Consider the following 27,113-nt stretch of genomic DNA (forward strand, 5'->3'; position numbering starts at 1 on the left):
TTTGTTGGTATTCCGATATGGGAACAGGCGACATATAACTGGCAATGTGAAAAACATGGATGTTCAAGATTAATGCCACAAACAATTAGCGACTGTAATTATTTTATATATATTTTATCAATATAATAACACCGATTGAAGCATTTGTTTTAAACGATATTCATTTTTCTTACATCCTTTTTGACGATATGTGCAGCGCGCAATCTGTCAATGTTATGACAAACGCCATAAAGTGACATGAAAAAAGTTTGAATGGTAAAAACTCTATGCACTGAAAAAGAATTACTATCGTAACAAATATCATGATTACATAATATGGTGATTAAGTATTCTTAAATTTTCTAGTTTTCCGCGCAATTTTCTTAATTTTTTCTTTCATAAGAACCTTCTCCTGACAATAACAAACACAACAAAAAAAAAAGAATTAGCGAAATCTGTCCAGCGTGATGCGTGATGCCGTGACCAAGTAAAATAGGGATTCCTTTTAATATATATATATATAGATACGATGAGAACTTACGAAACTAAAACTTCTATATCCAACTCACCAAAGGTGTATTATAAGAATAGAATATTGATACTTGAACATATTTTTTAAGGTCATTAAAAGTTTGGACCCAACAAGTTCATAAGTTAGCGTTTTTCAGGATATTTAAAGTTCTCCTATATAATTCTTCATGGAGTTTAACACAATATATGAATTTACTTTTCTTCGCATATTTTTTTAATTAATTAAACATATTTCATCAAAGTCAAATTAAGGTGCGCACAGAAAATAAATTTCTTATATTGTTCTGCACTGCATCGTTTATTTCTGAACTCAATTATCTAAAGCAATTATAGTTTCTACTATACTAAGATATTTCATATTACCGTGAAAAACAAAGCTTCGCCAAGCTGAAATTGCATTCTCATAATTGTAGTGAAAATTAACGTTTCCATTTAGACACTTCAAGATCCCACCATCCGAAAACTGACGTCACTTTACGAGGAGGCCAAACCCCTTGTTGGTAGAATAGATGCCAAAACTAATAGAATCGCGGTGAGTTTTAACAGATTATAACATACCATTTCAAAAATAGAACAATTTTAATATATAAAAATTTCAGTTTTATGTACGATAGTTGTTGTATTTTTAGACAACGGTAGAACTGGCGTAGGGGTAATACGAACTTATATATATATTTTTATTTTTTCGTATCTAGAATATTAATGACGAACTATAGTAATAAAAAGTTGTCAAAAAAAATTAGGCATTACTGCGATCTCAAATTCAGCCACTGTTGTCATTCTTATACTCTCAATACACTGCTTGACTGTGCAGTTATCTGGTTTCTTGGTGAAGTTAATTTTAAATAAATGTTGAGGGAGTACGCCTTGGATTATCGATAGCGATGGTTGCCTATAATCCGCTTTATTTTTGTATAAATAATTGATTGATATATATTATAACTATATGTGTTTTAATGGATGTCATTTTATAACTGAATAAATTTTATATTAAATTATATTAAAATCTAATCTTAATGTTAACATATTTGAATAGTAATAATTAGTCCATAAACTGAACAGTTAATTATAACGTCTTTCAGTTTTGACAGATTACATATTTAAAATTGGCTGGCCCAAACTCTATGGATACCATAGAGTTCACGATAAAGATATATTTTCCGATTTCTTGAATAATTTCATAAATATACGAGTATGGTAATAAAAATAATAAGTCATGAATACGAATACAATGTGCTTCAAAATTTTATACAATAATAATCAGAGTTTTCATTACAAACAATAGCTGAGTAGTTAATACATACACATCTTATTATCAATTAGCAGACCGTATTCTTTCGAACAATGACTTCTTATAAACTTCGAGTGGCGTTCCGTTTCAGCAAGAAATAAAGGAAAGTTTCGTCATATTGAGTGGCCGAGAAGAAAAGCGTCAGTTCCTCGACGCATTTGAAAAGTTGGGAATTATGAAGTTAGTATTGATACTTATGGGAAATTGTGGGAGGGGAGCGTTTATACTTTATTGGAGTATTGCGATCGTAGTTAAGAGGTTTAGCAGATTAGCTCAGCTTACGTAGATCGATCGTAAACGGTAAAATTTTCCATGAGAAATTAAATATTTCATGAGAAATGTATTTCGAAGAAAGCGTCATGATGTACTTATGTATAGATAATTTATTGAGAACATCGATAAAAATTTTATCACAGCAAATTCGTTTTGTAGTCTTCTGTAGGTGGTTTCAAATTAAAATTGTCATGACAGGTATAATATCTACTTATAGTCAATAGTAATGATAGATCGATAGGTAGATAGTGTGTTAAATGCCGAATTAAAAAAAAACTTATATGTATAACCCGATAATTGATAATTTATTGATAATATGATTGTTAATTAATTTACAATGATATATTCCTCATAATATAAAGTTTTTTAAATGGTTTACAGCTCTAGATTCACATATGTAAAAGGCCCAAAGTGGGGCAAGGAACAAACACATTTTTGGTAACTTTAAAGACAAAATTATATCTGATTTGTCAGGAGCTGCACTTTATGTCCGAGTTCAACGAACAACGCATTGAGCGTTCATTAACGCGCATAATCGCGGGTAGTGTTCGCTACTTTGGCGTTTGTCAAATTGGTCTGTGTACTTTCAGATACATTCGCTACATATTTTTCCCTGGAGTAATAACGCCTCATGGTGTATTTTTGAAGTTATGGTGTACACTGAGATTTTTAGCAGCGATTTACTACACTCTATATATTCCTTATAGTATCGCAGTAAGTACATTATCGTAGTAGTAAATTTCATTTACTCAATTTTATCTAACCGTTTGTCTCGGCAACAGTTGACAAGTCGTAAAATGCGTTTCATAAACTACTGTAAAATAATAATTAATTTGTCAGTAGCATAGTTAGTAATAACTTATAGTTAAATGTTAGTCGCCTATGGATATGGACCCCTCTTAGGTTAAGCCCTCCTCCACGCCTTTCCAGATGCCTCTTTATTTGCCAATAGCCTGCCATGTAGTCATAAACTACTGTTATTCATTTTAAATTATTTAGCATATCAGAATATATACATGATGCATTACTGACATACATACTTTTATTGCGTTAAACCACTTGAGATTGTTTTATGAATTGAATGTATAAAGATCTATGCATTTATTTCTCAGTTGCTTATCCGTCTCAAAATGTTCATGTCTGCAATATCCTACTTTAGGCCAGATATAATATGTTGAGGGAGGCGTGTCGCATTAACTCCAATTTGTTTTAAAATACTCACGTCAACAATTGAATTGATGTCATTACTATATATTGTTATATATTGTTACATATCGATGAGTATTTTTATAGCCCTAAGACATAGTCAAAGAATCTGGATAAGTGTACTTGATTTTAAGTAGAATAAGTAATCCTACCGAGTGAATGAGATACTGATTCTCAACCCAGAGGTTATAGCTTAACACCTTCATTTTATTGTAGCGAAGGTTAGAAAGGCTATTTGTGATACCATTATTTCCAGACAAAACAAAATAAGTTCGGAGGTGGCTACAACTGGATGGATATATTTTTGTACCTGGATATAATTGTAATGTCCTATGTAGCATATTACAATGATCGATCAGTACTCGTTACGCACCCTCTTCTAACCGTCTCTCGATATTTGAAACATGGATTCATCTTAGATGTCCTAAGCGTTTTTCCTTTAGAAGAATTCGTAAGGCTTAGTTTATTTACGTTTAATATTAAAATACTATTATTATAGATTTATATAAATATTTGTAAACATTAATGTTGAGTCTGGACTTCAAAATTAATATCTAAATCAATATTGTCATATGTTGAATACAATCTTTCTAAAACCCTATTAATAAGCCGGCATAAAGCTGCTGACTACGAGTAAACATGTCTAGTGGTGATTTGCGTGTAAAATATAGCAATTTAAATAGCATAAAGCGACAAAATATATTTTATGGAAAAGTTTTATAACTCTGATGTTCAAACAAATATAATAAATTAAAAATGGATTTCTTCTTTTCATAAGTTGAAAGAAACAGTATTTCTTGAATTTCAGTTGAGAATAATCAACGACAACTCTGACCTTGATATGTTTAGATTGAACAGAATGTTGTTGGTAAGTTTTAATTAAAATTTCTTAGTTCATTCTTTACTTTGTTTTACCTTAAAATTAATTGATAAAATTTAAAACACTAGGGAAATTTGTATGTTAAGATTTTTAAGCAATACGTATTACTTTAATGTGTGAAGATCACTTAAAAGAGTGAACGTGATTTAGATTCTAAATCTATCAACAAGTCCTAGGCTTTGTCCATTAAACAATGATCGTAGAAAAAGCCTGTCAGTATTACAGAAGAGGACCATTTATTGTTCGATAGTTCCATGACTACATTACTTAAAAATATGTTTTAAGTATTAAACAATACACATCGTTTGCCATATTAGGAAGACTAAAACGTTATGATTCAAATACTTAAAACAATTTGATCATCGCTCATATATAATTCACGATATTCAAATAAAATCGTAACTATTTCTCAATAGTTGTTTTTACAGATCACTCGAATAACAAGTACATTTTCATATTGGGAAAGTGATATAATGCGTGTGAGCCAAGCTGTTATCTTACTAAAATTCTTACCCCTTGTTGTGACGATGGTTAATTTTTCGACTTCGCTCATATTCATGAGTTCATGTAAGACATATATAAAACCAAAATCGTATTTTATACGTGTTGACTGTTCGAAAGCGCTGATTTTATCTCAAGCTATGCAGAATGAAGAGAAATGTTAGTACACATTAAATAGCAGATATAAGCCGTAGCATATAGCCGATAATCCGTGATATAAAAATAATTATAAATAGTATATATTGTATGTCATTTATATATTATATTAAATATCAATTAATATCAAAATAAAATACGCACGTTCCAAACTTAGATACACTTGTCTATGTCTGTCTTATAAGACATATAAGTAAGATGATAACATACATTGGCGTGACATTTTTGGATTTAATTGATCATTTTGAGCTCTTGATACTAGTTGATACTTATCTTCATATATAAATAAATATATTTATAATTTTAGCAATGATCTCATATCGCCTTAAGAATTTTTTTGCACTTATGTCATTAAAATGCAATTTATTTTGCAGATGCCATCTCAGAGTACATTAGTATTTTCTACTGGGTTTTTGAAATATTTGTTGGTACGTGAACTTCAATTATGTTGTCTTTGTTTATGAAATCTTGTGCTGTCTTAGGAAGAGTTCCTGTACGCTGTTTGCTAATTGTATTAAAATATCGGCTGTAGAAAATGTCTTTGTCAAATATTTGTATTAATATTTTTCAAAAGCGTTTTAGACCTTGGTAATCGCGATACACATACGGTTTCCGTTAACCGTTTGGATGTTCAGATATTATCTAAACGCCGATATACAAATACAAAGTAAACTATCAGAAACGCACCAACGGCGGTTTTATTTATTTTGTTACTATCAATAAACCGTACATAAAAAATATATGAAAAACAAAGTGCCTACTTTAACACAATCTAATGCCAAGACAGTAATGAATATGAACTTCTTCATGGAACCAGCTACTATTCTAGGTATTGCCGAATCGCATCTTAAAGTCTAGCAACGCACTTGAAACCTCATGGTATCGCGGGTGTCTATTTGCGGCGGTAATCATGTTAGTGACCTGCATGCTAGTTTACCTGTTGTGCCATAAAATAGCCTCATGAAGGATTAGCGCGATACTTAAAATATTGCTATTCATATCAAATGCTTAAGCTCAAGGTATTCGTTCATTTCAGGATGTGGATGCACTCCAGTTGGGATATTAAACACTGTTAATGTATGGTTGTCTATGGCACTACAGATAATAGGATTATTATACTTTGCTTTTATGTTTGGTTACATTGCCTCTACCAGATCTGCTGCTGTTCATGGATTGCTGGACCATAACGTAAGCTATAACAAAAATATAACGCAAGATATCTCGATTATATTCCAGAAAGAAACATTCCTTATGTAGTCAAAATACTTTCGATAGAAAAGTCTTCTGATTATAACTACAACACAACATTCAATATGGGAATTAAGGTTCGTAACTATTACGAACTTTAAACGAAAATTTACATGATGCTTTGATATAATTTTTGATTTGATAACTCTTTAAGATTACGGACGTGGTTTAACTATAGATTGTTAGTTTGTAATGCTACATTGCACCACAATAGAAAGCCATGGCCGGTCAAAATAAGAGTGTATATATTTAGAAAAAATAAAAGAAGTCAGAAGTTTTAGTATGCCTGGAGGAAACATAGAAAATCATATCGTAATAACTTATTATAATTATGTTAGAAATTAACACGGTATTAGGTAGCTAGTAGGTATTTCATAAAAAATAATGCAATTAAATAAATAACACGTGAAATAATTACAAACAGTTATTATAGTTATATTAATTATTAATGTAATTAAAATAATGTATGGGATTAGGTAAATACCAAAACCACATATGAAATCATTTATCTCCAGTTAATAATGGATTCTATCTATATTGACATATCTGTACAACAAAAAAATACAGACTTATTCATATCATATTTTTTATGATAGCCGCCATAACATTGGAATGAGATATAAGGAGATCAAAGTAAATTGTGGATTTTAAATACATGGCAAATTAGATATGCTCACGGGGAACCGGATATTAAAGGGTTTTCCTTCCACGTGACATGAGAGATTAAAAAGCAAAAATGGATGAGATAACGTTATTTTTACAGACATCAATAAACGAGCCTTTGAATCGCGAATCAAATATTTTTTCCCCTATTACATACTTGAGTCTCTATAAATGGTATAGTATATACAAATATTTACCAAATTGCTACGAACAGTAATTCAAACTAAGAAATATTAAATGTTGTTTGTATGAAAAATCCAACGATTTGTGTTTATTACATGTTATAGTCATGATGATGACCCCGGGTGTTAATGATTAAAAATAAATATAAACACATAATGAAACTTGAACTATGCCAAACCGTTCATTCTTGTTATGTCCGCAAAAAAATCTGAAAAAACGAAATTGTAGAAATTTCTTTAAAATAAAGTCTACATATATTTAAAATGGTAAAAGTAAGTTACATTTATTTATAGGTAATGTGATAGGGAAGAAAGATTTATAATTTTCTACTGTTGCAACGAATAAACTCAAAATACGTAAAAGCCGACACAGTCTGCTAGTTAACAATAAATCTGAAAGCTTACCCATTTAAATATAACCTAATGCTTAATAAAACTTTATAACGACTGTTGTAAACTCTACATTTTATTAAACATTTCTTGTACTTTGTAAAATGTTGATATAACTTTTAATATCTCAGGTAAAAAATGTTGCAAACAAAACTTTCGTCATTAAAACGTTATGCGTCCGTACAACAATAATTATAGTTACTTTTAATGAGCTCAGTTCTCGTTACTTTAGGAAAATACGAGGGATTTGGAAAACTTTTTGTATCAAGAGAATGTCGATCCAATACTCACTGTGAAAACATTGAAGTATTTTGAATATGTTTGGAAAAGGACGCACGGGAGTAATCCACAGGTATGAATGTTTTAATTTAACGAACATTAAAGAGTTTTTTAGCAAGTCTTTGGAAGGTTTGTATGTGTATGGTAAATATTGGCAAATGTTGATATTTGAAAGATATTATAGTTGTGACGTGGGATTATACAGTTATATTATCATTTTGAAACAACCTGTATTCAAGATTAAAGTTATAACAAGTTGCCTCTTTTAATTGATGAAATAATTGCTTAATGTTCCTAAGTCGGTATATCTATCGGTCACGGGATCACGCGTGAACGGCTGGACCGATTTCGCTAATTAATTTTCTCATTGCATAGCATTATGGCGTTTAACATAACATTCACAGAATGCGTGCTGCAATATCGTTTAAAAAAAAGGCTTCGATCGGAGTTATTATATTGATGAAATACATATAAAATAATTACAGTACAAGTTATTTGATGGTGACATTAATCTTGACAATCTATATTTTTAAGATGGCCAGTTATATGTCGCCTGTTCCCGTGTCGTAATACCAACAAAACTATTTATATATGCGCCAGTAAAACAAACGAAGAATGTTGTGTATCATAAAGCATTACAATAATCACCATATTGTTTCTGAAATATTTTTTTAGTTAATTATACCAATTCGAAATTAATATTCAAAGTTAAGACAGGACAACGTCTGTCTGGTTCGATAGTATACTATAAACGTTAACTTAAACACTTTTTGTTAATTGATTGCTATTTAATTATATTAAACAATTAGCTTACACATTTTTAATGCTCAGAAGTTTTTGTAAATGACTTCTTTTGATTTTGTATTCTAACATCGAATGCGGGATAAATATACGAGCCAAATAAAAGTGTTAATTAGTAAGCGAAATTAATCTACATAACACCGCAATACCTTCCATTTGTGTTACTAATTAAGGCTAATAAGAAGAAATTATTACCACAAATAAAAAAGGTCGACCCCAATTGGCTTTTTCATATCTCCGCCCACGACAAATGACGTTCATTACGACCCATGAAAGCTTGTACATGTTTGTATGTTGTAATATTATGGAGTTGCCAGTAGACATATTTCTGCACCTGTTCCATTTATAAATGATTATTTTTAGTCAGTGATCTCAAATCAAGTCTTGTCTGTGCACTAGAATGTATGATTTAACATTGACTTGTTCGTTAAGAGAAAATAATATGAAGAAATCGATATGTCTTAGACCTTTGACAAAATGGGTACAGTTGTCTAAAGTCTACTTGCTTATATTATTTGTATATAAATTATTTTGTTTGCATTATGAGTAAATTTTTTGGTTTTTATTTTTTTATGTATATTTTGGCAAAAGCTGTAAATGGGATTATAGCGCCACTATTGATCTTTATATTGACATTTTTATATGAAATGTTCATTATTTACAAGCAGATATGTTTCTATTGCATATCATATTAAGGCTACGTTTCTATTATATATATCTTAAGATAGCATTTTCCGGGGTCATTTAAGGTCACATTAAAACATTCGTAATTGTAGAAAATCTGCCGTGGTCTGAATTCCGCACTAATGGAAGACACACTCGTCTTCATGTACGAGAGGGCACTGAGAGAAGTGCCCTTGTTTGGGAAAGTAGAACGGTCTTTTATCAGGGTCATTACACAACACCTTCACGAGATGTACTTCCTAAAGGGTGACACTGTTGTACAATGCAAGGATATACAGACAAATATTTATATTATTTACAAAGGAAAGGTTGGTGATATTTTTGTGTATTTTATTTTATATGTTTCTTCTTTAAGATATTAAATGTTCCGATTTATGGGTTAAAAAAAAACTTGCTAAATATTATTTCAATTATCAAATTATTCCTGCGTTAAGACAGATTTTTAATAAATCCTTTTTTGCTAAGAAGGTTGACGTAATTAATTAAATCCAAAAAACTACGCAATGCACAATTAGCATGCAAATGTCAAAATATAATTAAAAACAGTTATTCTAAATCTTTTAATCTTATCCCCCATTATAAAAAAATCTTTATCTTAAATTCTAAATATTACTAAACTAAACGCGTTAATACTATATTAAATACTTTAATACGTGGCTAACACTGAAAATGTTTAGAACTGGCCAGTTAGAAACATTACTAATGAAAACTTTTTTGAAATTCAATTTTAGAATTCTTTGGTAACCTAAATTGCATTCATTTGTCATTTGTTTTTGTGAATTGGCGGTAAATCTAAAATTCTTGTTACACGTGAAAATGATCCTAACGCGAGAGAATTTTCGGTCAATAATTTATTATGACTTTCGTTGTGGGATTAATCAACAATAAAGCTATGATAGGCTGCGATAACATTTTTAATGAAGCTCTGTCTCGTGCCACTATTTACAATTGGTTTAACGAGTCTAAGGGTGGACGTAGCAATGTCAATGATGAACCGCGTGAGGGACGTCTTTTAACAGCGACTTCTAAAGATAGCATCAGTGCTGTGCGACCCATGATAGAGGAAGATAAGAGAGTGACCTATCAGCAGATACGGGCAAGTCTAGGCATTGGTATGAGTTAAGTTCAAAAAATATCACTCGAACATTTAGGCGTCAGGAAGCTTTGTACCAGATGGATTCCCAATACTTTAACCGACGACCAAACACCTTCGCATGGACTGGTGTCGCCAAATGTTAGATAAGTTCAACGGCGGTGACTCAAATGCTGTATTTGACAACGTCACAGGTGATGAAAGCTGGATATATTGCTACGAACCCGAAACCAAAAGACAATCAGCTGAGTGGGGATTTCCTTTAGAGGATCGGCCAACTAAGGAAGAGAAGTTAAGGAAAAAAGATGATTGACTCATTCTTTGATCAGACAGCAGGGTGCAGACTGGTATGTCAATAGCTGTTTGCCTGCTGTCTTGGAAAAAATTCGACAGCAGCGCTCTCAAAGCAGGATCCTCCTTCACCACGACAATTCTTCAGCGCACTCCGCAAAACAGACTGTTGAATATTTGACTATGGCAGGTGTCGAGGTAATGAGTCACCCAACATACAGTCCTGACCGGGCCCCTGCGACTTTCATTTATTCCCAAAAACTAAATATTAAATTCGAGGTATTCGCTTTACGAGCCCTGCTTTTTATAGTGGTTCCATCGAATGCGACGATGTGTAGAGAGGAATGGAGATTACTTCGAAAAGCAATAAAAGTATTGGCAATTTTCTACATTAAGCCGTTTTTCATTTTCAGTGTTACCTAGCTATGTATAGTCGACAACAAGCAAAATAATGTATATTTATTAATACTATGAATAAACATCATTATACAATTAAGTAATATAAAAACGTATCCAATTATCAGGTGGACGTTTTAAGTTCGTATAATGAAATGATCACGTGTATGGGTACCGGAGGAATGTTTGGCAATTTTACCGGAGTAAGTAAACAAATTTATGTAAATAGCAAGCAAAGCGTTGTTGTAAATTTTCATTTCAATACATCTCCATTTTTGTGTTTAATTTGACATTGATGAAGCCTGTATCGCTTTATTAAAAAAATTGCAACTGTAAAGTTTATATAAAGTGACTGGCTGTTCTTTCATGTGACAGTTTTAATATGCCTCTAGAAAAGATAGTGTCAAGATGCAGACTTTTCTTTCTAATGTGCATTTAACATTCGCTCGCACGGTGACGAAAAATATCGTAAGGAAACCTGATGATCTATTTGAATATTAAGACAAAAACAAAGTCCTTGTATATTATTGTTTTTTTATATCTAAAACAATATCTACTCATTACTCCACGCTACTAACTACCATAGCTATCGCAACCGGTTTTGATTACATAAACAATTAATAGATCTAATAGTCGTGAAGTCTCAAATCTCGTAGATGAATTAGTCCATCTGTATATATCAAAGTATTAATCTACTATTAGAGCTAATGAAACGATTCTTATTTTCTCTTTAGCAACCATTATCTAGTTCGGAGGTGGCAATATACGCTAGCCGTAGCCTGGATCTATTGGTTATACCGTCGCAAACTTTTTTTAATTTAATAAAGTACTACCCGAAGATTCAAGGGCCATTGAGGCGGGCGTTTGAAGTGTCCAAGGATTACATTTTACCTATATCAATGGAGAATGAAGATGATGAGTCATCAGGTACTTGTGAAAATCAGAAATTGCTTTTTTAATCTTCATATAATTTTAGGAAAATTAAATTTATTTACATTAGTTGGCTAGATGATGAACGCATCTATGTTAGCGAAGACTACCTCACAAAGTGTATACGTTAAAAAGTAAGTATACGTTAAAAGCCAATTAAATTGTTTTCAGAAGATTCAGATTACGAGAATCTGTCCCAGGAATCAGGTTTTGACTCTCGGAGTGGTTCTAGCAGATTTGACTTTCCTGGTTTGTTAACAATTTCTATTTATTATTAATGATTTTGCAATACGATATTGTTAAATAAATTAAAGTTCAATTACTTTTTAATGTTTAGTCATTGTTTTTTCACTTATATAAAATTGTTACATTCGTTCTTGCAATTAGCACTATATACTATAATTGGCCATTGAATATTTGCCTTGGATTACATAACAAGGGATATACACATCAATAAAGTACTGTTTATAAAACCTTTAACTAAAAGATAATTCAATTCTACATCGAAAGTATGTTGATATATGAAAATATTTTTATAGTTTCGACCTCGGTTCGTAGTTCACAATCTACAAGCAATGTGAGCCAAGCCAAGTCAGCGGCGAGCGTTCAAACTTACCAGAGTTACATGGATGTCAATAACTTATTGAAACCCGGCTCGAGATTGTTTCAGGCTAGTGTAACGATGATAAATTACTCGAATTTAAAAACGAAAATTAGAAGGCTCTAGCGTCGGGAAAATATGTGTTGAAGCCAGTTCCTGCCCAACCAACACATTTCTTTAATTTTTTAAGCACAACATCACAAAATAGTGAATAGGCTATCTCGCTCTTACAACTTAATTACAAACATTGATGGGAATATTGATGTGTTTTACAACAGTCTACCAATTTACCGTGAGTTTATTTTGCAGGCTCTTAATGTGGTTACGTTTTAATTTTGTTTGTTTGTTAATACTGTTATTTTTTATCGCTTAGTTTTAGTTTATTATTAATTTTTAGTTATTATTATTTGTTTTGTTTTATTTTCTTTTGATTTATTTTGTGGTTGTTTGTTTAATTTTTTTTCCTTTGATATATTGCTTGTGTTCTAATGTAATTGATGTGTATATGTGTTAAATTGGAGAAGTCATATTTTCTTGTATTTTTTTGGCATACACATTGTTTTGGAATGCAATACATAAATTAAAAAAATAAATAGAGACAAAGAAATGAGCATTACAAAAAAAAATCTATTCATTGACTGTTCGAAGTTATCCAGATTAGCTAGTAGAGACTGAAAGGATCAATAAACAAATATTTAAAAAAAATAATTACTATCTGTTATCTACAAGCCATTATATTTGGCTCCACTCGTGCGTATTGCTGCCAAATTACATATGAAAATTGAACATATATTAAACATCAGAAAGCGCCAATACTTTATTTTCAATTGCTTCGTTAATAGTTTCTTACGATTCCGTTTCAATTACGCTTTCTTAAAATATAAGAAAAATTAAGATTTTTGTTCTAAAATGCCACAAAACTACAGTAATGTCAATTCAAAAGACATCTTCGTATTTGTGGGTGCTTTTGACAATCAAAAGTCGAAATCAACCAACGCTTGTGTTAAACCGCATATTAATAATAGCCTGTATATATAATAGTAATTTCATTGTATTAATGCTAAGCAATAAAATAATGTACATATATTTATACCATAAGTTCATATATCTTTCACATACTGTAATTGTTTTGGTATGACGCTGTAATTACATGGAGTGGATAGTTTAAAGCAGTGTGTCGTCGAATTTAATGGAATTATAGAAGATATTAAATTTAGTTAAATTAAATTAATTATTTTCTTTATCCAATAACGATCAGATTGACCTTTGACTGCCTTAAACATCTTCATAAATAAATTTACTAAAATAATTTCAGGGTTTTGGTTATCTATCAAGTATAATGGCTACATGTAATTACATACTAATTCTGTACGAAGTGATTACATTGAATGATTGCACTGCGATATTTTGGCTTCAGTCTTTGTCAGATATATTTTTCTATATAAAAATTTATTTGTCATTGAATCAGGTAATCGTTATCCAATTCATGTAGTTAATTTAATCTTGCCTTAGTTTTTTAATAGCTTAATTGGTAACACATAGTAAAGTGACGCCGATTGGACCTTCCTGCATAGGATTTCCGGTAACACAATAATTTCTTCATTACATTCGCGACTATAACAAAGTATGTATGATATTGAATTTAGGATTTAATATTTTATTTTATCACTTATAGCATGTAAAAAGTCATATCTTTTAATCAACGTTTAGTTCCCAATGGGCACGACATCCTTTGCACGGAAATAGAAAATCATGTTTATCTGAATTGATCGATGTACTAGTCATTAATAAGTAAATTTAAATTTAGAAAAACACTTTTTGAACGGATTAAAGCTATTATTTACATAATTCTATGTTTTAATAATAATACATTCCTTTAATCCGTTCAAAAAGTGGTTTTCTTAATGTGTAAAAGCTATTTTAACAAAAGACAATACTAAATTTAAATTTCTTTATCCAGGGCTATGTAAACAGGCATGGCGAGCTCGTAATGAATTCTGTTAAATGTCGAAAGCGGTATTACAAACATAAATTGTGGGTTTGGAGCGATCTGATCGCCAACTTGCCGCTTGAATTGTTTGGCTTCTGCTTTCCGTAAGCTTCGCCAAATATTTTTAAATTGTTTTAATATATCACACACCTCAGGAACCCTTCAGCGATCCAGTTAATGCGTCAACGTTGTTGTCTATATATTTATTTTTGTTGGTAGTCAACCATCTTAATTGAAATAATCACTCTCTTGACACGTAACACAAAGCATAAAGCACAAATAGTCTTTAAATTGTTAAATGTTTATGGTAATATTAAAAGGTAATTTATCCAAAACAATTTACAATTAAAATATACATCTTCAATTAATTGTTTTTTGATAAAAACCCGGGTTCAAAACAGTTTATTGAAAATATAGCAATATTTTATTTTGAATTTTGCTAAGCAAAGCGAATATTTTTCAATAAATCATTATTTATTCAAATCCACAGCCGTCCACTGCTAGCTATGCATTATCTACGAGTTAATAAATTGTTTCGGCTCAAATACCTAGTTGAGTTTTATCGGAAAACTTCAGCTGAACTAACAAACAATCTTACCACCCTACAGGTAATAATAATCTTTTGTATTTAATTTGCAATGAAAGGAATTATAAACATATTTTTTTAAATATAATAATTTAGTTGGTACTACTAATTAACGTTCAGATAAGTAGATGTTGATAATTTTAGGCCAAAATATTCTCGCTATACACACACAAAAGTCAACACATACGCCAATTGACCTGGTCATCCTAATTATATATCAAAAAGGCCACTCTCAGAAATATTTTATTGTTATATATTTTTATAATACTTAACATATTTTACATCGTTTTGTATATATAGTGAAATTTTATCTACGTTGGTGATAAAAAAATATTAAATTTTCAGACTGCCATGACAATATTCATAGTTGCTCTTCTTATACACACGTTCACTTGTCTATGGCTATTGACGTTAATGGCAACTTCACCTATAAGTTTGATACGTACGCTGAAAATGCATCTTCTTGATGAGTAAGATGGTTCTATTAAATTCTTACATGTCAGCAGCATATCAATTTATTAGACTTCTTGTCCTTAGACTTGTGTAGTTTTTAATCATCATCAATGGAACCAGGGTAAAATATTTGGTTATTAAGCCCATAAGTCACATGTTCAAAAAACATAGTTATATTTTTTTAGTGTTACAAAAAATAGCAAGTAACAGATACTGAAATCTGAGGCTTTATAATCATAAAGTGAAGTATATAATTTCATAATAGTTATTTACGAATGTCTTTTAAAGCATAGGAGAATATATGGAATTACAGAGGTTTTTTTTGTACAAAGCGGAGTTTTTAATAAAAGTTTACTAATGTGATGTTACTTTGATTAATTATATTTTTCGTGAAAATAATGAAAATTTGTATTCATAATCCAAATTATAATGATAAATGATTTTATTTAGTAACTCTAACTTTTACTTGACAATTTTTCAGAGACACGCCACAAAGGCGTTGGGATTATACCACGTCGTTTTATGTAGTTGTGTCTGAGTTAACATCAACTGGTGGAGACGAATTTGTAGTAAATGGGGCTATTTCTATGATTATATTAGCAATATGTTTCATTTCTGGAAAGATACTAGCTGCTATAGTTATTGCTACGTCCATACAAATTGCGTATTCATCGAAGTATGCCTTGAACAAATATGAAAAGGCGACTACAGAACTCATTGATTATTTGACAAATCAAGGATTATCGAGTATGTTTAAAGTCCTTAACAATTAATTTATAAGCAGTAAATTTTGACCCAGATATTTTTACTTAAAAACCAAAAAAAATTTTGAGTCTGCGGAAAGAGAACCGTACCTTGGCTGTAATGTAAACTAACGTTTTTATTTGTTACTCGTCATTTTATTTGTTCCCAATAATTAAATACTTTAAATTTTGTCATGTTTCTATGTCAAGATGATTAATGTCGAACTATGATAATATATTAGCGTTATAACCTAGGTAACACTGAAAATGTTTAGAAAATGAAAAACGGCTTCATGTAAAAAGTTGCTAATACTTTTATTGTTTTTCGACGTAATCTCCGTTCCTCTCTACACATCGTCGCATTCAATGGAACCACTGAGAAAAGCAGTGGGCCCATTCTTCCTGAGGGGTGTCTTTCTTCTCTCTCTTTCTTCAGGGCTACCTCGAATACCTCGAATTTTATCTTTAATTTTTAGGTATCGATGAAAGTCACAGGGTGCCAGGTCAGGACTGTATGGTGGATGACTAATTATCTCGACACCTGCCATAGTCAAATATTCGTCAGTCCATGCAAAGGTGTTTGGTCGTCGGATAAAGTATGGGGAATCCATCTGGTACAAAGCTTCCTGACGCCTAAATGTTCGAGTGATATTTTTCGAACTTGACTCATACCAATGCCTAGACTTGCCCGTATCTGCTGATAGGTCACTCTCTTATCTTCCTCTATCATGGATCGCACAGCACTGATGTTATCTTTAGAAGTCGCTGTTAAAAGACGTCCCTCACGCGGTTCATCATTGAGATTGCTACCTCCACGCTTAAACTCGTTAAACCAATTGTAAATAGTGGTTCGAGATGAGGCTTCATTAAGAAATGCTAATCGCAGCCTGTCATAGCTAACGAAAGTCACAATAAATCATTGACCAAAAATTTTCTCGAGTTAGGTTCATGTTCTGGTATAACAAGAGATTTACCGCCCTTTCAAAAAAACAAATGACAAATGAATGCAATATACTACTACTACTAGGATACCAAAGAGTTCTAAAATTGAAATTCAAAAACTTTTCATAAGCAATGTTTCTAACTGGCCCGTCTAAACATTTTCAGTGTTACCCACGCAACATAACAATAAGGTAATTTAGCATTGCTGCGTAAATTGTTGCGTGCATTAATTTCTTTTTCCGGACGGGCTCGAAACGTTTTGAGATTTTTTCTCAATATTTGTGTCCCTACAAAAATAAAATTTTTCGAAATAAGGGACCTTGTATAAACCAAAAAATTATGAGATTACATGTTGTTGTTATGATTATATTTCTTCCATAGCTTACCAAATACAGAAATTTTGGACGTATGTTCGCCAACTTTGGGTGACGGAGCGTGGGAGACAGGTATGCGCATTAAGAAGTGATAAAAATTCTTTTATTATGAATTTTCTCATTAAAATTTTGGATATTTTTTATGAAACTTTTTATGGCATCGTAAATTAAGGACTATTTTACATACTAATTGCTTGTGTTTAATCATTAATAAACGCGTATTTGTTTTCTCCATGAGTCGGTCTCATATCTGGGGTATCTATTAAGTACTCTTAAAAATGGATAAACCTCGGATTCTGATTATACACGGAGTGTCCTATTGGACACAATATACTATTAAACCAAAAGAACATTATATACCCAAACGGTATCAGTACAATCTAGGATTAATATCAACATTAAAACAGAGCTTAATGGAACATTTAACCAAAACGAAAGTATATTTTTATTAGCTTCCCGTCCTAATATTGAAAACCCCATATGTGCTGCGCTGTGACCTTATGTCTGCAATGTTCGGCCATCACCTACGCAATTGCTATATTTTTGCTGACACAGGTGAACCGTTCCTACGTCAGCTTACTGTAGTATTGGATTACAAAGTTTATTTCCCAGGTAAGTAATTTCTATGTATGTGAACGCATATATTTGATAGTTTTGATACTAACGAATTCTCTTTACCTTAGTCGCGTAATATTTCTATCTTTTCAGTTAAATAAAAGTAACTATCTACATAAACATAGGGGTTCGTCGTAGAGGGGTGACAATTAAGGGGTATGCTGTATCGTAAAAAAATTATAACAAAAAAATTGTCGAAAGAATGAAATTTTTTTTTTGGTGTGACACCATTATCACTAAGGGGTTTGAAAGATATATAGTAGCCGATTCTCAGACTTACTGAATATGCATAAACAAAATCATAAGCATCGGTCGAGCCGTTTCGGAGAAGTATGGAAACAAATATTGTGACCCGAGAATGTTATATATAAAGATATTTTATAGGTATTGGTTTGTGTTAAGTATTATAACTGCTGTTCGTTGTATAACCAGTAACTCCTACACACATATAGTAATATTATATAATATAATTGAAGCCTATCGCATCTGTATGAACGTTTAGTAATAGATTGTGTAATTTCCAAGGACGTTAGGTATAATTCGTTATGGTTTTAATTTACATAAAATAAACGATTATTTTTGAAGACGTCATAATCTTGCCAACCTCGATATTCACGCGGGTGAAGCTGAAATCTAAACGTAGATTAAATTAAATTAATAATCAGTTTTTATATAACAGGTAACTACATAGTAGTAGCGGGAGATAGTGAAGCACGCATGCATTGGGTGACCAGTGGAACTGTGGCAGTACTATCCGTGAAGGCTGATCTGACGGAGACCACACACGAGATATTATGCATTGGCGACGTATTTGGCATATTACAGGGGCTGAATAGAGGAATTACTCATTGTTTTTCATACCGCGCTGAAACTAAGGTGATTTCTCCTTGTGTTTCATTACCAAGGCTTTCCGATTGAATATATTAAGCGTCAACAAAAATGTAAACTTCGTAAAACTAACTTCGTATACGGGCCTTAAAATATGTTTTTTCTGACGAACTATTGCTGCATCTATACACTATAATATATATTATTTATAATATTTATACAAACAAAAGTATTGATTCCAATTTGATTGCTTTAACACTCTACTCAGTCTATCACAGCCTGAACACAGCTTTTAATTAATTTCATTTGTTTCCGGTCGATTGACATCCCGGCTTCTGAGCGATACGATTCAACTCTAGAACTCTAAATATAGAATCTTTCAAGTTATTGTAAAATACTGATAATTTCTTCTTAATAAACAATGTATGAGGTCTTGGAAACCCCCTTGGGCATGGGGCTCTGTATTTTAATGTAGACATGGCGTTTCGTCACGATTAAAACTCAAAGGTGCCACCCGAGTTAGACATCTCGAATGGCTTAATGATCTTATTCATACCTAAGTATAGTGGATTTGTTTAGTTATTAAAATAAGATTAGATTTCTATATCATAGAAATATATATTTTAGGTCGGAATACTCACTTTGTGTTTGGACTCATGGATAAATATTTTACCATTTTTTCCGGACGCTCAAAGGAGAATTACTGAACGATCTGAGGTTTTATTCACACAGATATAGGATACTATGTAAATAAAATAAATTATACAAATTGTTTTCATTTTTCCTTGGTTTCTTATATTTATTAATTGAACATTACTTAAAATTGGTAATAGAGTAATAGAAGTGATATATATGAAGGCGTATATCTATACAACAATTATTTCATAAGTGTTAGGCGTACAAACAAAGCTAATCTCTTTCACGGGAAGTAGATGATCAGCCATGTATGTAACAATCCGAAATCATTAGTGGTTTGTTAGGAATCTACATTTATATCTTAAGGTTGATCGGCACGTACGTTGACCACTACGCTATGGAGGCAAGTTAATCCAATATAAATAATATAAGTTGATTAAGCCCTACTTTCGATAGGTAAAAACAACTTTTATAAGAAATTTATCAAATTTTCCAGCGAGTAAAATATTACTAAGACTGAAATATTTCGCTACTCAAAAGTTCTTAATAAGTTCCTTTGAAACTTTTATTTTAAGAGTGATGAGCAAGCGAAAGGAATTAGAAAGAAGTTGTATTGCTCTGAACAGCAGAATATTATAAACGCTTTTTTTAAATTGTTGTGACAAATAATCAGTGGGAGTGCCGTGCTGTTGCCTTCGGGCTTCAGCCAAATGAGCAGGCTCGACCAGGGCAGTACCACAGTCTCAGAAAATCGGCGTGAAGTGATACAATAGGCTTGCTTTATTATACTCGCGCTTCAAGCGGTGAGAGAGATATTCCCGGAGACCCCCCCCCCCCTGAAAGGCTGGTAACGGACTTCTGGCATTGTGAGTATCTATGGGCGGCGGTATCACTTAAAAAAAATTAAAATAAGAAAGAAAAAACTCAACTTCAAGTCACTCGCAGTTGTTTAAATAATGTGTTTAACGCGCGTTATAACGATTATATACCGTTAAGAAAAACACTTTTTGAACGGATTAAAGCTATGTATGGTTTTTGCAAAAATGACTCACGGTGTCCTCTGTTTTCGCGGATTGTTGGTCACACAAAAAACTTAAAATTTAGAATTATGTAAATAACTATAAGTTTTAATAATAATACATAGCTTTAATCCGTTCAAAAAGTGTTTTTCTTAATGTGTAAAAGCTATTTTAACAATAGACAATACGAGATATACCGTGTTATGAACATGAAAATTAAATGTGTAAACCATAGACAATTCTGTTTCTTTTTCTGTACAATTTTGGCCTGAGATGTGTCGGGCTTCTTATGATGTTTTTCTCCGTTCAGGTTTAACGTTTCACGTTAAAGTTCGCTGCGTGCGCTTAACCACAAAGCTAACGCGCTCATATAAAAACAGACGTTTAGTATCAACATGATTTCTATGCGTGAAATCAACACTTGAACGTACGGTGAAGGTAGACATCATGAGGAAACCGGCATGACTTACACCCAAATTGCCGACTTGTGTCAGGTACAACCTAATCATCTTACATAAAAGAAAATGATCTAAGTATATATATAACATATAACGACTATAACAAATGGTTGTTGAGGCACTGAATTATAATTATTATGAAATACAAGAAAGATTTCTTTACTCGTAATATAAGCCGAAATTCAGCCTGATTATATTGTCGAATAGCTCAACAAATTGAAGAATTGAATCGGATTTAATTATAAATCCAATTATATCTCTTTTCTTTATTCCTTTTGTATTTCAAACAAGAAAATTATAGAACGTAATTAGTTTTTTTAAGCATGAGGCTGGACGGCAAACAATACAAAATTAGACTTATTATTAAATTATACTATAATTATATACGAATATCTAAATGAGATATACAAAGTTGTTGCAGAAAATAGTTTTAGTTTGAATAAGTACGATATCGACGCCAAACTACATTTTCAATATTTTTACGCACTTACTATGTAATATGTAACTATCACGGAGATCTAGTTAGGATTTTTTTTAAATAAATGATTCAACGAGGAACAAACTTTACGCTTGCACCGTCAATGGGTGCGAGTACAATGCTGTATGGGTCTTTTTTAAGTTCATACGGCATTATTGGCTCAATTCTAAAATTGTGGACAATTTGAGCCAATGCCGTTTTCAATTGTAGCATCCCATAACGTTTACCTGAAAGAAAAATAAGTATAAATTCATGATTTTAAACAAAAAAAATTTACATCACTGCTGTGAATTAAATTTGAAATATTTCCCCGATACGAGTTTTAAAAAATACCAAAGACTGGAACATTGAAACCTGTTTTAAAAATAATTATTAAACAATTAAACTTGTCTTGTTGGTTCATAAATTCTAAACTATTTATAGCATATCAATACCTTGAAGAATATTTAAATATATTCATTACACGCTTATCTATACTAATATTATAATGAGGAAACATTTGTGTTTTTGTACGTATGATTGTTATGTTTCCACACAAAAACTATTGACAAATTTAAAAAATTTATTCACCATTAAAAAGCTGCATCTTCACTGACTGACTTAGGCTATAAAAAAAAAATAGGGGTCCCAAAAATAGCAAAAAAAATGCTAATAACCCAAGGTGTGAAAAAATTATCAATAAAAAATGTGACGCGTGCGTTGCGGAAACTTATGATAACAAAAATATATCTCTATAGTCCGACTTAGTACACTTACAACAACATCGGTATCTACGCGAGTGACACCTCGGGGCATTTCTAGTGAAACCATAAACGTCAGCCTCACGGAAAAGTATAAAGTTTGACATTTATTCCATTTTCTTACAAATCTATAGATATATTTACCTATACAAGACCGATGTCCCTCGCCGAAAGGTAAGAACGTATAGTTTAATGCGTCGAATTCTGATGACTTTAAAAACCTTTCTGGACGCCATTCATTCGGTTCAGGAAAGTATCGCTCATCATGATGAAGAGCAGTCACGTTTACCATGATTGGAATTCCCTTTTCCAGGACTATGTCATCTGTTAACTGGTAATCATTAAGGGATACTCTATCCAAGTGCTGTAGTGGTACACATTTTCTTAACGTCTCTAAAAATTTTCAATTATTGGTTAAGATTCAATTCTAAGAGAATCATTGAATCTTGGAAAGGCCGTTCATCCCGTTAGACGACGCGATGCGATTAAATTTTTAAAACTGTATTGTGAAGTTTGTTTATATATAATTCATTACTGGTTACTAAAATTACTAGCTCCTATTAACAACTTCTATAAGTTTTTGTTTTTTGCAGAAATGTTGTATTATTATTATTATTAAAAACACTCTCTGTCAAGGCATAGACAAGGTATAAAGAGAATATTTTGAACTTGACTGCAGAAGCACTAAAATGTGTTCGAATATTATTCGTCTTTACTACAAGAATATTTTGTTATTGTGTCCGATCGACGATGACGAATACATGATGAAAACTATTAATTAGTTATTAGTTTGTTACGACATTGAAATAAAATTACATTAACGTATATAAACTCGAATTAATTATATTGTTTACACCACTGGACGTTTAGAGTGCCTTAAAGCTGTCGAGGTCAGCAAGACCACTCCTTAATGTTAAGTTTGCGTTTAATGAAGTTGTACTTCAAAATGTATTACTGGTATAATATTGATATTTACCGTTGATAACTGCAATGAGGTATTTCAATTTGGATAATTCAGTGTAGTCGAGAACGTCCTTTCCAGATCTACGTACAACATCATTTATTTCATTATATAGAATTTCCTGTAAAGAGCATTTGAAGCAATTTATTTTTTGTTAATAAAGAAATGCAATTAGCATAAACAAAAACGTTTTTAATTATCGCTTTAATATTACTTCGACAAACTAATCGAAAAAGTGTATTACGAATTGATAATCTCTTTCTTCGAATAGTTCTTTTGTTTTGCAATTACTTTGAATATTTTGTACAAAACGGTACGTTTCATCAGTTTCTGAATCATTTTATTGGGGCACAAGAATCTCAACATACGACCTCACTCAAACCAGTAGGCTAACACTGCTCTTCTGTCTGTTTGATAAAGTATTTATGGACAGTTCTTCAAATGAAGGTCAAATTTCATATCAAATGTCTATGACATGGAAAAAAAACAATTATGTTATTTGTCGTTGACGGACTTGGTGTCTTTCCATTTTTATTACCTGTTCTTCCTTATGATATGCCAGCTCGAAAATTGTGTATGTAAGTGTGACAGTGGTAGTTTCAATAGATGCCATTACAAATGCAGCTGCTTGGGACAACATCAAGTTTTCACTTATATCTAAAAATGTTAAATATGTAGTTTTATGATATATTTAGGTAAAGTTTGGCCTATGTTAATAAATAAATAAATTATAAATTCACGTAGTTTAAGGGGCAAGAAATTAAAATAAGTAATGACGTAATTTGTTTATAACTTATTAGAGAATCGTGACCGCGATGTAACATGGACTATATTGCAGGTTTTTTAGAGCAGTGTTTGAATACCTTGTATAATATTACAGGTTTCTTATAAATTTTCGTTACGCTCAACAACAAAAACCCTTTAAAGAATTTTATCAGTTAATTTTAATAATTACACGCAGGAAATGAAGAGTTTAAACACTTGTTGGTGACGTAACACTTGTTATTTAATGTATATTTACTGTGCAACAATTCTGGGAATTATTCTTAATTTCAAATAAGATAAATATTTTATTACAAACATAATACACAGCAAAAAGATTATGTTTCCGGCGTTGGTAATAATTGATTGGAACGTACAAGCTTAGAATCTCTTCCAGCTGTAATGCGTGAATAATATTTAAAAAAATAATATATTTATTTTATAATCATGGAAAATTATTTTTATATGTGGATAGACAATAATAACGTACCATCATAGCCAATAGCTGCAAATTTATCCTGCAATTTAAGAAAGTAATCTACAAGGTCAGTGTTGTTTTTCTCTCCTTTTGCTTGGCGTAGCTTCACAACTGACCAAAACATCTTTTTAAATATTTCTGTGGCAGGTTTCGAAAAAAACTTCATTCTAAAATTGTACAAAAGATATTATAAATCTTAAATCGTTTAATCATGCTACATAAAAAATCGAATATAACAAACCATATCGAAGTTTTAACCAGATATAAATAAATCACAAATACTGTGTTTACTAAATTCTCTATAGGAAGAAAATTTCACGTAGATTTGACGTTGCATTCAGTGTTAAAAGAACCGTGTGTAAGAAATATAAAAAAAAATACCTCAACGCTTCCGCTAGACTTGGTATAAAGAAAATCGACAAAATCTCCAAGCCTCTAGAAAAGTTGCATTTAGTAATGTGACTAGTGATGTCCCATAATGGTGATTTCTCTCCCTTTAATGTACTCAGACGAATGCCGAAGACGCTAAACGCTAGAGTGTCTGTGACGTACATGGTCATAAGTTTCTAAAAAGTAGTACCAATAAAATTATAGGTTCAATTTATATGGATTGTTTAGCAAGTAGCTAAAAATATGACGTAAAAGCTTTGTTTAAATTTAGTTATACTAAATAATAATAACACTTTGTAAATATAAATAATAATACTTATCTTATCTTAGTCGGAATAAGTAGTATTGCGTACGCGATATATAAATTAGAATATTATCTATGCAGTTCAACAGGAGGTCATGATAAGACCGTATCGTTACTTTATAACTTCAATATACGATTGCAACTGTGATCCCGTTGCTTTTGTATACTTTAGATTTAACATTTAGTGAATCTTGTACACCACTATGTATTAGACATGTGTAAGGAGCATGAACCCTCATAGGACAACAAGGCTACTGTGCCTTTCTGTTCCAATATTTATTAATTCTAGGCTGTACTTGCTTTTTCTCAAATATGAATAAGCTGCATATTATATGAATTAAATTACTATATTGTGAAGTTACCTTTATATTAACATGCTTCCCTTGTTCAACGAAGTCTTTTTGAATTTTTACTTTCAAGTCCTGAGCATTGATGTTCATTAATGTTGTAACTGTTTTAAGACGAGCCGTTGTGAAGAGTGGCGAGTACGCCTGCTGTAGATCTTTTCTTAAACGTCCCTGCGTAAAAATTATGATTACTGTTTTGCATGTGAATTGAGTGAAAACCGGAAAGAATTGTATGACAAACATAATTATAAGCATATCTGTTTCACCTTACCGAGACCAAAAAATATTATTTCTCAAAACCCTCAGACTCGTTATACGCATTTATGAAAATAGCTACAGATTTGATGATTTCATTCCATTTATTTTTTTCTATTTCATAGAATTAACTTTGTATGTAGTTATAATTGTCTTATAAACAAATTATAGATGTTGACCCTATTACAGTAATAAAAGTCATGGAAACCCTTCAACGTGTATTGTATAAAGTTATATTAAGTATTTTTATCATTATCTTCCTTATTATAAACTGAGACTCCAGGTTATATTGGACACCAAACGATTGTTAAATTAATATCATCACTTGCTCTGTGTAATTTACATTAATTAAATTTCGTCGATGTAACAATCTACAAAGATGCAAGGAACGAAGAAGTTGTCAAATAGCCACTTCTTTCTTGTGTCTTTAAAAAAATCCTGAAGCCCCTACAGCCCCTTGTATGCAACTCAAGCTACAGAGGCGGAAGTCATTAAGTAAATGTAAACCTATAAATTATAATTTAATTCAAAATAAATTATTACACATAAAATAAAATTATCATAAAACGTATCATTTAAAAAATCTGTTATAAGTTAGACATGAAACAGTACATTTAACGTAAAATATCTTAATCAACTGTAAAAAATAAAATTGTTTATAGTTCCGCGAGTATCGCATACTTAACCGTTTGCTCACCTTACTGACAAATAAATTGAGCGATCCAATGGGATCACCAACAGTTCCAGAATAAGTAAATCTATGTTGAAAGCAATCCGCATCAATAAGAACCTTCTTCGCAAGCTCCGGAGACTGTACCACTAGACCTGGCTGAAGCCCCAAATATATTCCGACGCAGTCTTCAGGAAATTTCTTTTTCAAATCGTAAAAGTACTCCCAAAAGCTCTTTCTCATGAAAAAGGTAAAATTTCCCACTATAAACTTAGGTTCTTCATGCACTATGCCCCGGTCTTTCCAATAGTTATACCGCTTACGAATTGAAAAGTAAATATAACTGAATACAGCAATGACAAATAATGTAAAAAGGGACAAAGTCAACATTATGAGCGACTAGTCTTGATGAAATGTGACCGTATTATAGTGTTATTATAGCTAATTAAAAAAAACTTGAAGTAGGAGGTTTATTAATTAACGTACAAATGTTTTTATCTCACTGTCCACCTTTAAGTTTGAGATGTCAAATCGACTGGCGTTCTTGTGAATGCAGGTATATTTTATATTGCATGTATATAAAGCAGTATACACATGCAATATAATAATGCGCAATTTAAAGTAACACAGCTACTTTTGTTGTTAATGTTTTCCAAGCGTCTAAATAAATCTTAAATTAGATTGATTAAACAAATATATAATTACAAAA

At 31.4% G+C, this 27,113-nt stretch overlaps 2 protein-coding genes across 6 annotated transcripts in view; one reads left to right on the forward strand and one right to left on the reverse strand.

Moving 5' to 3' along the window:
- Nucleotides 1–19,687, forward strand: part of LOC123717043 — a 37,493-nt gene extending 17,806 nt beyond the window's left edge. For all 5 annotated transcript variants that reach the window (XM_045672801.1, XM_045672802.1, XM_045672803.1 and 2 more), the window contains 23 exons: nt 947–1,042; nt 1,893–1,981; nt 2,665–2,788; nt 3,537–3,731; nt 4,089–4,148; nt 4,589–4,820; nt 5,192–5,245; nt 5,854–6,005; nt 7,533–7,652; nt 9,157–9,372; nt 10,973–11,047; nt 11,579–11,771; nt 11,946–12,023; nt 12,314–12,444; nt 13,691–13,843; nt 14,336–14,469; nt 14,856–14,973; nt 15,297–15,421; nt 15,886–16,151; nt 17,471–17,535; nt 17,916–18,075; nt 18,758–18,954; nt 19,534–19,687. In XM_045672801.1, coding sequence (XP_045528757.1) covers nt 947–1,042; nt 1,893–1,981; nt 2,665–2,788; nt 3,537–3,731; nt 4,089–4,148; nt 4,589–4,820; nt 5,192–5,245; nt 5,854–6,005; nt 7,533–7,652; nt 9,157–9,372; nt 10,973–11,047; nt 11,579–11,771; nt 11,946–12,023; nt 12,314–12,444; nt 13,691–13,843; nt 14,336–14,469; nt 14,856–14,973; nt 15,297–15,421; nt 15,886–16,151; nt 17,471–17,535; nt 17,916–18,075; nt 18,758–18,954; nt 19,534–19,644 — 3,144 coding nt within the window. In that variant the 3' untranslated portion in view covers nt 19,645–19,687. The remainder of the gene's footprint in view (nt 1–946; nt 1,043–1,892; nt 1,982–2,664; nt 2,789–3,536; nt 3,732–4,088; nt 4,149–4,588; nt 4,821–5,191; nt 5,246–5,853; nt 6,006–7,532; nt 7,653–9,156; nt 9,373–10,972; nt 11,048–11,578; nt 11,772–11,945; nt 12,024–12,313; nt 12,445–13,690; nt 13,844–14,335; nt 14,470–14,855; nt 14,974–15,296; nt 15,422–15,885; nt 16,152–17,470; nt 17,536–17,915; nt 18,076–18,757; nt 18,955–19,533) is intronic.
- A 1,015-nt stretch (nt 19,688–20,702) lies between these two features.
- On the reverse strand, nt 20,703–26,931 carry LOC123717474 (cytochrome P450 6k1-like). Its single transcript, XM_045673475.1, has 8 exons — nt 26,432–26,931; nt 25,495–25,650; nt 24,820–25,004; nt 24,451–24,605; nt 23,737–23,855; nt 23,214–23,319; nt 22,382–22,630; nt 20,703–21,724 (listed from the first exon to the last, which is right to left on the reverse strand). The coding sequence occupies exons 1-8, from the start codon at nt 26,792–26,794 to the stop codon at nt 21,567–21,569; spliced, it is 1,491 nt and encodes a 496-aa protein (XP_045529431.1). The 5' UTR covers nt 26,795–26,931; the 3' UTR covers nt 20,703–21,566.
- Nucleotides 26,932–27,113: the final 182 nt, after the last annotated feature.

The sequence above is a fragment of the Pieris brassicae genome, chromosome 12 (genome assembly GCF_905147105.1).
Source record: "Pieris brassicae chromosome 12, ilPieBrab1.1, whole genome shotgun sequence".
NCBI lineage: Eukaryota > Metazoa > Arthropoda > Insecta > Lepidoptera > Pieridae > Pieris > Pieris brassicae.

Excerpts from the sequence above, each read along its gene's own strand:
- LOC123717474 (XM_045673475.1), bottom strand. The coding sequence starts at position 26,794 with ATGTTGACTTTGTCCCTTTTTACATTATTTGTCATTGCTGTATTCAGT. Across the intron at positions 24,606-24,819 it reads AGTCTAGCGGAAGCGTTGAG|AATGAAGTTTTTTTCGAAAC; the intron begins GTATTTTTTTTT and ends GTACAATTTTAG. Across the intron at positions 23,320-23,736 it reads CATATCATAAGGAAGAACAG|GAAATTCTATATAATGAAAT; the intron begins GTAATAAAAATG and ends TGCTCTTTACAG.